Here is a 12,677-nt window from a genome sequence, read left to right as displayed (position 1 = left end):
TGACCATAGAAATATTTTTGTAAATGTTGCAGTTAGGGCTGAGTTTTGACACTTGAAAATTTGGCTCAGTTAAGTTACGGAAACCTATTCCTTTCCTTATGGCTTCTGTTCTATTTGAGTAAAATAATGACAATGGCTGGGTTCATTGAACACTTTCTATATGCCAAGCACTGAAATAGTGTTTTACATACATTATCTCTTTAAGTCGTCGTACAATCCTTGGAGGCAGGCAGGGGTGGTGGGAAAAATACTGAACAACTAGTATGATTGTAGCAGCAACTAATCAGAATAGCCCGGGGCAGCCAGTGAGAACAGATGTCAGCCAAAAACAACCCATACAGCGGTGTGGGCACATCCTGACCTGTTGAAGCTCTGGAAGTAGGCTCCTACTTTACCAACGAGGAAACTGGAGCTTACAGAGTTTGGGCAATTGTACAAAATCACGCAACTAGTCTGGCAGAAGAAGAGCACCCCTCTTGGAACCATCTGACTCCAAATCTATTGGCCTTAACCCCTATGGTATCCCGCATCCCATCCTCAGATTTCTGCAATTGCTTCTGATATCTGAAACCTACTCTTAATACCCAAAGGATCAACGTATTGCTTAGGAGATCTCACATATGTCCCTAATAAGTTAGCAGGACCGATATTGAGACAGGAGAAAAGTCAGTAAACATCTGAGAATAACAAGATAATGAGCCTTAATCAAGCCTCATAGTAAATTCATTTCATCAAGAATACTTGATTTTAGAAACATGATATTAGCTAGATGTATGGAAAGAAAAATGATTGAATGTAACTTTATTTCTAATGAAGCATTTAGCACCATCTCATGCATGTCTATTCATAAAATTAAATTAATTAAAATAGGCTTAGATAATGGTACCATTAAATAGATTGAAAAGTGGCTCCAGGTGGCTCCTCTTCACATGCCCTGGGTCTCTTTTGGGGAGGCTCGAGAGCTAGAAGACACCAGCGTTGATGGTGGGCTCTGTTATAGGCAATATCTTTATTAATGGTCTACAAAATTCTTCCTTGATGAATCTTAATGAAAATTGCAGAGCCTGGTCTTTTCAGTGCAGTTGCTAAAAAGTCATAGAATGACACCAGAATGCCAAGCAGGACCTGGCTTTTCCCCAACGGTTAATTAGAGCAAAGGTCTTAATCCTTGTGGCAGGGGGGCTCTGCCAAGCAACGTGGCAGGACCAGGCATGAAAAACAGGAGTTATTTTGCTTCCCTCACTGGAGGCAAGAATGCCCAAGCCCCCTGCATGCCTCTTGGCATCTCTTCCTCTCTTCTCTCTCTCTCTCTCTCTCTCGTTCTTCCTTTTTGCTCTTTCTTTCTCTCCTTCTTTCTCTCCCTCTCTACTTCCCTTGCTTCCTTTCTTTCTTTCTGTCTCTCTCACTGTTTCTCTCCCCCAAAACCTCCTTTCTCACCTTGTTCTGAAATGTCATTAACTTCAGCATCCTTAAGGCCACACACTGCTCTTAAAGATGCAGCAATTAGAGTAGTCGTCAGTTGATGGACAAGGAGTTTTTTTCTTGCAAAATTGTTGATAATGGTAAAGATTGAATATATCTAGTAATAATAGTTGATACAGCTAATATTGATGAAATGTTCACCATATACAAGACACTATACCAAATAATCTTTCTACTTATCTCACCCAATACTGTCAAAAACCCTGTGAGGAAACTACTGTTGACTTTTCCCAATTTTCAGAGGAGGAGGCTGAAGCTCTGATAGGATAATAACTTTTGACCAATGACACACAGCTTGTAAGTGACAGAGCAAAGACCCTGACCCATGTTCATTTGACTCCGTGAACATCCAAAAACAGGGAAATAGATAAATTTTGGCATACTACCAAATAGGAAAATGGATGATGATTGAGAATGATGGTTTGCATTAATAGTCAACGGCATAAGAAAATGCTTGTGAGTTTAAATAAGATTGCATTTATAGAGTATACGCACACACACACATTATTTAAGGCAACTTCAATTTTTTAAAAACCTATTTTTACAGAAAGAGAGAAGGACATAAAGCTCTGTGATGGAAAATGAGGGGCTGGATCATTTCTCTCACTTTCTCTCATTAGGTCCACACTGTTTTTGAAAAGGAATGCTACATTAGGTCTTCCTATTACCTTTCCACCCCCAAAAGCAGGAGTTTAATGCTGAGGGGAGTGCAAGCAGCAGCGAAGTAGCCAAAGATCACTCAGTTTGGAGTCTGACATCCATGAGTGCCCCTTGGGGCCCATTACTTACTGACCTTGAGTGAGCGACTTAACCCCTCCCCACTTCAGCTACCTTGGCTGTAAAATGGGGGTAAGCCATCCTAATGTAAGCTCCATGAATACAGGAACTGATTTTCTTTTTCTTTTTTTTTTTTTTTTTTTAAAGATTGGCACCTAGCTAACAACTGTTGCCAATCATCTTCTTTTTTTTTTCCTGCTTTTTTTCTCCCCAAATCCCCCCAGTACCTAGCTGTATATTTTAGTTTTGGGTCCTTCTAGTTGTGGCATGTGGGATGCTGCCTCAACATGGCCTAGTGAGCAGTGCCATGTCCGTGCCCAGGATCCAAACCCTGGGCCACCTAAGTGGAGTGCGCGAACTTAACCACTTGGCCATGGGGCCAGCCCCCAGGAACTGATTTTTCTGATTTATCTGTTTAGTTCACTGCTTATATCTGCAGAGGTCTTCAAGAGACAATTGCTGAGTGAATGAATAAATGAGCTGTATATATAGCATACAGGGTGGTTACGAAAGTGAAATGAGATCATGAAGATAAAAGACCGGACACAGAAGATGTAATAGATGTGTGTTCATTCTCTTGGAGCCTCAGCTACCTCATCTGGGAAATGGAAATTCGTAATGCTTATGGCTATCTACCTCTCAGAATCACTGTGGGCATCAAAGTGAAGCACTTCGTGAAATTGCAGCTTCCATGCTAGGATAAGATATGGTAGCTTTCAAACTTCTTAAGCAGGAGATGGGCCCAGTGTTTTAAGACAATCTAATGCTAGAGTCCAGTAGACACTGTAGAATGGATCATGGTTGAAGGCCACGTCAGGCTCCATGGCAACAGTGCTGGCAGCCTCCACCCCTCCAGTGAGTGACTCCTGAGGTAGCCTCACTGAAGTCTGGAATCTACAAAGCAGCACTCTAAGTCTGCTGACTTTTGAATTAAGTGGTAGAGACTATGTCATCCACCTATTGGGCCAAACCAGATCAGACCCCGGTGTCCATGTGACGCCTGAAAAAGAAGCTGTGTAAAGTAGTCGAAGTGGACCACTGGATTTAGGCTCACACACCTGGGGTAAAATTCCGCTGTTCTACCTGTAGCTGTGTGACCTAAAGACAGGAACTTCTTGGGACTCAGTTTCCTCATTTGTAAATTAGTGCTAGTGATGATACACAGGGTTCTTGGAAAGATAAGATCTGACACCTGCACAGCATACCTACATGATGACCATAGTTGACTTCCATAACTAACGCCGTCCTTGCTTTTCCTTTCTTCTAGAATGTTCAAGGACACTGTTTCTTCCAGGTAGTCAAGGACCAATCACTCAGTTCTTGCTACATTCATTCTTTTTGAACCAATTTATGCCTAGGACTCCCCAGGTGGTATATTACATGGGTTGGTTGAAGCTATTTTGATATGAATAGAGCTAATGCAGGCATAGTTTTAGCAGGAAAAGGTAAAGTGATCAATTCATAATTTTGGGGGGGGAGTTCTGATTTAACTTGTGTAATTATCATGTAATTATAAGTTGTTATTACTAACAAAAATTAGTAGTAGCTACTATTTTGAGTGTTCAAATTGCACCAAGTTAAGTGTTTTATATACATGATTTTGTAAACCATCCTAACAACTCTGCAAAGGGCTAGTTTTCTTTCCCACTGCACCTGAGAAAACTGGAATCGTAGACTAATGCAACTAGCCCGAGGCCTACAGCCTGTAAGTGGAGAAACCCAGCTTCACATCCAGCCTGCTTTAACGCAGACTCTGTGCCGCTTGGTAGTGTTAAGAGTGATTTGCATTGAGAAGCTGATATGGAACCCATTTTACAGAGGGGAAAGGGGAATCTACATCATTTGCTCCAGCTCCCACAGCCAGCAAGTGGTGGATCCAGCATTGGAACTTCAGTCTCTGCCCAAAGCTAAGGAGTTGGAAGTCTTTCATCCCACAGTACCAAACTGCTACTCTGCTGAATTTTATCTCTTTATCTATCCATTTATTCAGCAGTAGAAAGTCTAATCTACAGATCAATGACAGCTACTAGATTATGCTTCCTGTCATTCCTCCACTGCCTTCTATAGATTGATTAATTGCCTAGGAAAGAACCATTTAAAGTATTTAAATTGGAAGAAAAATTCTAGAGTTCCTCATCTTGTACCATCTACCAAGCACTCCTCTTTAATACTTCAATTAAAAGAAATAACACCTTCAATCTTTTGCTGGCTAATTGTTGCATTATTGGTCCCTAGCTTGATATAGAGCTGCAGAAGATAATAATAATTAAGTGGATTCTTTATTTAAAAGAAATTTTTGATGGAAACCTACCATGACAAACAGATGAGAGCAAAGCTGCTTTGTTTGAAGGAGGAAGAGGTTTAGGGTTGCCCCGCTTTCCAACTGGCAAGGTCCAAAGGCACCTACCTCTGTGGTTCCTCTGGGACTGTTGGAAGCATCTTGGGACAACATAGGGCTATAAAGCAAGAAAGCCTTTGAGCTTTGTCCATTAATTCGGTAAATGCTTTTGCACACTGACTATACCTGTGTGCTAATCACTGTATTAAGTGCTGGGCATGTGGAAATGAAAGATGGTACCCTTGCCCTCCAGAAGCTCAGAGTAAGTGGAGAAGAAAGAGAAAATGTTTATAATGCAGGTGATATAGTCGTTTTCTTTTTGTTCGTGGCTGATGAAGCCCAGCAAAGCATCCCTGGGGCTCTGCTTTGGAAGAATTGAGCAGGACTTCTAACTCAGTGTAGAATTCCCTTCATTTTAGCTTCATGGATGCTCAGAGGTCCTCCCCTCAAGAACTGATCTTGAAACACAGGTTGTGTTTGTGGTTCTACACAACCAATGGGTAGCCTTTCCAAAGAGGACCAATGTCTGTAAATTATCCGTGACTTTTACATATTTTCATTCCTATTTTTGACTCAAATCCTAGACATAACAAAAAGAAAGAAAACAGTACAATAAAGATATTTTGTCTTCTTATTATGATTTTTGTTTATAGAAGAAAATAAAAAGCCTAAATGTCTTTTCATTAAGATGTTCCAGTGCATTCCCTGTATGATGTTAATTACCTAATGGCATTAGCACGGTGTGCTGTTAGCAGTCCCTCACAATTAGTTGGCAAGGCACTTTAACATCCATTATCTCCTTTGGGACTCACAAAGGCTCTGTAAGTGAAGCAATCAGCTAGAGCTTTATTTCATAGCTGTTGAAACTCAGGGTCAGATTAAGCTATTTGCCCAGGATCACAAGCCACGTACAGTAGCTGTGTTGCAAAGAACGTGAGGTTTAAAAACACAACAGCCCAAGTTCAGTCCTAGAATCCTGCTTACCAGCTATGTAGCCAAAAGAAAATCCTTTTGCTTTCCTGGCTGCAGCTCCTTCGTATATGATTAGCAGCCAAGTAGTACTCAGTATGCACTGGCCGCTATTCTCAACTCTCTACACGTGTTTATTCACTTAATCCTGACACTGATATTATTACTCCCATTTTATAGATAGAAGTTAAGTAACTTGCCTGAAGTCATGCAGCTTGTAAGTGGCAGAGCAAAATGTAAACTCAGGTAGTAGGGTGCTAGGTTCCATATTAACCCCTACACTATAGTGATGCTCATGTAATGAGAAGAATGTGGATTGGGACAGATGATTGTATAGTCAGTATAATCCTGGTTATGCTGAAGTAGCAAACATCCCCCCAAAACAGCAAAGATTTATTTTACACTCACATCTCCTGTCCATTCTGGGAGAATTGAAGAGTGGCAGGGTACCACTATACCTCATCCTTATTCAATAACCCTGATTAAGAAGGCTCCATCACCCAGCATCCTTGATTAATGGTAGACACAGACGGGAGGGAAAAAAAGAGGAGTGTGGTTGGTCAGGCTCTAAAAGGTTCTTCCCAGAAATGACCCATATCACTTCCGCTCACATTTTATTGGCCAAAAATAACATGAAATATATAAGAAAGTGCAGTCCTACCATGTGCTGAAATATCGCAGTACAAGACATAGTGGGTGGACAGCACAGATGACCTCTCTCAATAACCTGCCTCACAGAAACTCACTGGGAAAGTGCATCAGAAACTGAAATGTTCCTCTCAAGTGCTGGATGCTGTTTCTCCTCTTGCTTTGTTAAATTTTTTCAAATGGACTCTAGTGGTTTCATCATCAGTGGATGAAGGGTACTATGTAGTTTTTAACTTAAAAGTTAACATTAAAATAATGGCCCAGAAGCTAGAATCATCACTAGAAACAAGAATTATCTCACCCTTTAGCTACCAGCATTCTTTCTTATGTCTGTGACTGTCTTCCTAATATCTAATTTGTTTCATTGTTTCTACATTCTCAACCCACCTCAACTTTACTTTCTTGTTTAAATAACTTTGTATTATCTTACAACATTTTCGGAACAGAGAATACAAAGATCCAGTTTTGTACATGGAATCATTCATTCATTTATTTTTTCAAAAAAAGGGGAGTCATGTTTTTAAACCCAACTATATGTGAGGCATGATGCTCCAGGCTGTGAGAGATGCAAGGATTGTTCAGACAGGAATATTGCTTTCAAGGAGCTTATACTCTTTATCAAAGAGCTTAGATAAGTGGGAACATGAATAGTGAGTACGGACACCCACCCATTCATCCATCCATCCATCCTTCCATTCAATAAACACTTACTGAGCATTGGCCAAGTTCCAGACGCAGTATAGGGTTAAGAGAGACATATGACAATGAACCTGCAAAGTCCCTACCCTCAATTAGTTAAGAGTCCAATAGAGGAGACAGATGATTACAATACAACACCCCATTATTGTCTGCGTGTGATGAAATTGGAACACAGGGAAGGGCACATAATCCAGACTTCAACTGAATGAGGGAATGGACGTTCCAGACTGATGGAGCATCATGGGCCCACAGTGGGAGAAGGAGCACAGGGTTCAGGCAGTGACCTGTAGTTTGGATGCCTGGAGTCTAACGTCTGCATGAGAAATAAGACACAATGAGGCACAGGACAGATCATGAAGGACTTTGTGTGCCAGACTAGGAATTTTCCATTTTATTACATAGGCCAGTGGTTTCTGAATGCTTTGATCCCCCATCTTTATCAAAACAGATTTTAATAATTATTATAATTTATAAATTGTATTCATTTTCTAGTCTATCAATTATATTCATACATTTAAAAACATATGCTATAAAACCTACATGAAATGTGGATTTTAAAGAATAATGATGAAATAAATAATGCTTTTAAATATTTTTAATTTAATGACAGTACAAAAATCTTTCCGCTTTTACCATTTTTTAGCAAAAACAGTGGGTTTGAACATAACTGATTCTTTTTTAAAAAATCTTGATAGTTAGTGATAGAGTATTGCTAAAGTCAGGTTCCAAATTCAGTTTATTTCTATACCTGACTCTAATGGCTATCAGAGCTAACTGAATATGTATCTGATCAAGACAGGCAGATTCTGGGGAGCCTTGCCCTCTTGACTGTGTTTTCTAAGTCATTTATTCCAAAGTCCTGTGTAACTCTTGTCGTAAATTTTCTTCTTCTCTGATGTCTATGAGTTATCTTTACAAGCTCAGTAGAGGGCAATAGATTTTTTTGTACTTTTAACAAATGGGTTCACACCCCACCAGAACTCTTCATTTGGAAGATTTTTAAACAACTTAGTAAATGTACAGCTCTAAGAATTTTGATAGATGATGTAATTTATGTTTGACAACCAGGTTCCCAAAGAGGTAAAATCATTTCAAACTCCCATTTTCAAACTTCTCTCTTCAGACCATGAATTTTTTGTAAAAAGCTGTTACTCTCTCCTTTCTTCTTAAACCATCATCTTTAGCTTGGATAAACAAATTTAAAAAGTTTGTCTTTTTCCAAATATTTGATAGAGGGAATATTAATGGCAGCCCATTATCACAAAAAAGTGAACTATTTTGGAGCCCTTGCCTTTTTGTCAAAGATAAGTGATAAATCATCTTTAAGTCTGACAACTCTTTTAGGCATTTTGAAGTCAATAACCATTGAATTTCTATGAGGCAATGAAGATTTTTCTAGTGATTCTATATTTAAGTATTATATTCTGCCATTTGAATTTCTCTCTACATAAATGACATTATTTCAGTCATAGACTAAAGTTGTTTGAAATACTCTGAAAGTGAAGAAGGGATGTGTGTGCTTAGAGGAAACCCTCAATGGTGGAATTCCTCCTCTTTTCTCAAGATGCCTCCTCCCTGCTTACAGTCAGAGGACCGTTGGACATGGACACTGAAAGATCGCTGAGGTCAACCATATGTCAAATTTTGGTAAAGATAATAAACAAAAGCTATGAATGGAAGTTCTAACATTCTCTTCCTGCATCCCAATGGATGACCCAGCTCAGTGCTGCAATGTGAGCACTTTACCCTGGAGACCACTGCTGCAAGGAGTTAAGAGGCCAGGAAAGAGTTTTAAGCAAGGGAATGATGGAGTGACAAGGTCATATTGGTGTTTGTGATAGCTGTGTAGAACGTGGGCCGAAAGGAGGTCAGGCTGAGGCCTGGACCCAAGACCAAAGCATGATGGTGGCCTGAACCAGAATGTTGGTGGGAGGAATGGAGGTAAGGAAACATCATAAAAATTAAAATATTTAGGTTGGAAATGGAATGTGAGATGAAGTGCAGAATCTATAATCTATCCCAGGTTTATGAACTGGTGGGTAGAGAAAGACACTGATGCCATTCCCTGAGAGAGAGGATAGGATGAGTGGGTTTGCAGAGCAAGGTGATAAGGACCCTTGAAAGTTCAGGTAGAAGGCTAAGGGACTTCAGAGGAGGAAGAGAATCCCTCCAGTCATCAGGTAATCCAAGAAGGCTTCATGCAAGAGGTGGCAGTTGAATGGGCAGAAGTTGAAATTATGGAGTGGCCAAGACCAGGGTTGCTACCAGGGCCAAGGGTGCCCACTCAGGCCTTATGCACATGTCTCTCCATTCACCTATGTCAACAGGTATGTACGGTCAAGGACAAAGCATGATGTTGACATGAGGATCGGAATTCACTCAGGCTCAGTGCTATGTGGCGTTTTGGGACTACGGAAGTGGCAGTTTGATGTCTGGTCTTGGGATGTGGACATTGCAAACAAACTTGAATCTGGAGGAATCCCGGGGTAAGCCAAAACAAAGCCCTCTTGTTGCTCAACCTTCGTCATTTGCTCACGTTGTGACAGTGGGTTTCCCATGTGCATATTCAGAGTTATAGATCAAATAAGCAATTATTTGGGAGGAGATAAGACATTAAAAACATCATACTAATATTGGTCCCAAAAGTCTAGTGAAATTCACATAGGAAATGAGGATGATGGGATGACACTCAAGTGTTCGGGACCCAGCCTTGCACAGCATTGGTTTTCAGACTTGACTTCACATTGGAACCAGCAGACGAACATTTAATACTGGTGCCCAGACCCCGTGCCAGTTCATGTAAAGCAGAATCTATTTTAAATTCTCAAAGCAAGTCTCAAGGGTAGCCAGGGTTAAGACTTATTGACCTGCCCCTTCCTTGAAAACTCAGCTCTCCAAATTTTGCTGGCAAGGACCAGTAGGTATACAATCACCAAAGGTACTAGTGGCCTGGAAAAGTTTATTGAACCTTGAAAATAAGAATAATTTAAGCATTTGCTTTTATAGTATGTACCATGTGCTATTTTGACTTATTTATACTAATCGACTCTTATAATGTTCACAACATCCCTAAGAGATGAGTACTATTATTTTTCCCATTTTTACGGGAATGAGAAAATGGACTTGCCAATGATCTGTCAGCTAGCAAGTGATAGAGCTAGAGTTTCAATCCAGGCAATCTGGTCAGAGTTCATGCTCGTAACTACCACACTAGTCTATGCAGACCACGATGCAGCACAATAAGTAGTCTGATTGTATTAGACAGTTATGAGCACAGAAAACCTCTTCCGCAGGATAATTTATCATGTGCAATTTCCATGGTTCAATGGTTCAAGTCTGATCCTTAAGGCTTTTGATTTCATCTGTTGTTTTGCTACAAAAAAAAAAAAAATTTTGAATCATGGGCTACAGTGGCTGATGATTGTGTGGAAATGAGTCACTTACCTTGTGAGCGAGCCCAGCCAACTGCCAGCCTGCACATGTCCACAGCTCTGTTCTCTGCTTCTTGCATTATACACATTTCAGGGGAAATTGCATTTTACAGTGGTTTCTCCAAAGGACCCTCCCTGTAGCCCTGTGGACTTAGAAGACCTGCTGTTGTTCTAAGAAGATTACAGACAAGTTGAAGAAACAAGGAACAAATATATAGCAATTGAAATGATAGGAATTCAAGACACTAAGAGAACTTTTGTTGCATGGTGCTTTGGAAAAGATTTGCCATTTGTTTCAGAAACATTTAAGGAACTTGTTTTTTCAATACAGTCAACACCACTGAAAAATCACTGATTCTTAAAGGTTGCTGGAATCAGGCTGACGGTAATAAGAAAAAACAAAAAAAGTGCGTAAGTGTGGCTCAGTAGGGCTGTATTTTCTCAGAGGCTGCAGTGTCCCTTGGGGTGAAGTCAGTGATACCCTGTTCATTGATTTATGCTTGTACTTCTGTTTTCTTTTATTCTTTCTGCTTTTTCAAAGGGATAAATATTGTCCTTGAGAACATGTCCTAGGTGTACCCACGTGCGGCCCTGATGTTGGCTTTGCACAGGACAAAACACAGCAATGGCCTTTGCTGGCTACGTCAGGAATGCATGATAATCTATGCTTTGTGCACACAGGAGGATTCACATTTCCAAAGCCACGCTGGACTGTCTCAACGGTGACTATAACGTGGAAGAGGGTCACGGGAAAGAGAGGAACGAATTCTTGAGGAAGCATAATATAGAGACCTATTTAATTAAGCAGCCTGAAGAGAGTCTGCTGTCCTTGCCCGAAGACATTGTCAAGGAGTCCGTGAGCTCCTCAGACAGGAGAAACAGTGGGGCGACGTTCACGGAAGGATCTTGGAGCCCCGAACTGCCCTTCGATAACATAGTGGGGAAACAGAACGTAAGTCCTGGCTTCCTTCTTCTGGTTAGCCGCGAATGCATGCTCCAGTGCACCTCCAACCCTGATGCCTCAGGGAAAACCGATTCATCTTTAACCTTTTCTCTGCTGAGCACCATAATTGCAAGTGATCAAACATGTCTCCTCAGGACAGAATTAACCTATGTGTGCAATTTCAGGAAATGTCAGAAGTACCAGAGGTTCTCAACGCCCTCTCCCCGCCCTTTTTTTTGACCTCGCTAAAAATAAATGTCATGTGAAGCGGAATTGTAATTTTACCAGAAGATATTACTCATGCTGGAAAATATAAACCTGATGTTATTAAACTAACAATAGAAGTAGACCACATCCATGAGAATGCCGTTTTTTAGTTAGCTGGCAGGCTAGTTCTGAGTTGCCCTCTGAAATTTAAAATCAGGAGGGCACTGTTGATTTGGGGATATAAAAGCAGCACGAAGTGATACCCAGGGTGAGGGTAAGGACATTCGGGAGTAGTGTGCAATTTCAAAGCCACCCACAGGACCCCACTCTTATATGGTGTGGATTTGCATCTTATATGTGAAATAGGGCAACAAAGTCAATACATAAGGTGTAAGTCACCTTATTTTTAAAAATTGTTTCTTCAAGTACCAGAATCACACTACACCCAATGAGATGCTCAGATTCCAAGAGGCACTATAGAACTGAGGCTGATCAAGGGAGAGAACTAAAGTGGATTCAGAGATGCTCCCCTGCCCAGAATGGTCACTCAGAGCGTAGGCAAAACCACCTGCTCCAATATGGATTTTCCCTTTAACCATTTGGGCCAAGCACATATAGTTGAATTCACTTAAGTTAAATGGTGTGACTCCACCATACTTCTTTGAAGAAGCAAAAAAAAATGCCAATATATAAGACTTGTAGACAGTTTCTGAAATGCTCCTGAGCTGAACAACAGCTGAGAGTACTATGAAGCAAATGAACCAAACCAATAGTGTCGGGAGACATGTAAAGACACATGTGGGTTAATTGTTTTAATCCATGGACCTGGACTTTTCTCATTAACGTGTAGGTAAGAAAAATCTGTCTGCTTAAAGACATTTAAAATGGAAAAGGTTAAAAATGCTGAGATTCTTCTGCACTGGAAAGATTGACGGGGCACTCTGAGGCCAGGTCAACCTCAGATTCCTTCCAGTTCTGTGTGAAGGAGCTATGGAACAATGCGTGGACCCGATTCCACCGGGAAAAGATGCACGTTGAACCCAGCCCGCATGCCTTGCAAGACTCCATCGTTAGGTCTTCACTATTCTTTTGGGAGTGTTTCATTTTCCCCCAAATTATTATGCCCACACAAGTCATCACTGATTTCAGTGCCTACTTCTTTCCATCCCTGATCTGGTGTGCA

At 40.7% G+C, this 12,677-nt stretch overlaps 1 protein-coding gene across 5 annotated transcripts in view; it reads left to right on the top strand.

Annotated features, from left to right (window-relative positions):
- ADCY8 (adenylate cyclase 8) overlaps nucleotides 1-12,677 on the top strand; it is a 216,953-nt gene that overhangs the window by 103,825 nt on the left and 100,451 nt on the right. For all 5 annotated transcript variants that reach the window (XM_070630986.1, XM_070630985.1, XM_070630988.1 and 2 more), the window contains exons 6-7: nucleotides 9,241-9,399; nucleotides 11,026-11,296. In XM_070630986.1, the coding sequence (XP_070487087.1) occupies nucleotides 9,241-9,399; nucleotides 11,026-11,296 (430 nt within the window). The remainder of the gene's footprint in view (nucleotides 1-9,240; nucleotides 9,400-11,025; nucleotides 11,297-12,677) is intronic.

This window comes from Equus przewalskii, chromosome 8 (genome assembly GCF_037783145.1).
Source record: "Equus przewalskii isolate Varuska chromosome 8, EquPr2, whole genome shotgun sequence".
NCBI classification, from domain to species: Eukaryota; Metazoa; Chordata; class Mammalia; order Perissodactyla; family Equidae; genus Equus; species Equus przewalskii.
This window is presented reverse-complemented; position numbering and strand designations above follow the sequence as displayed.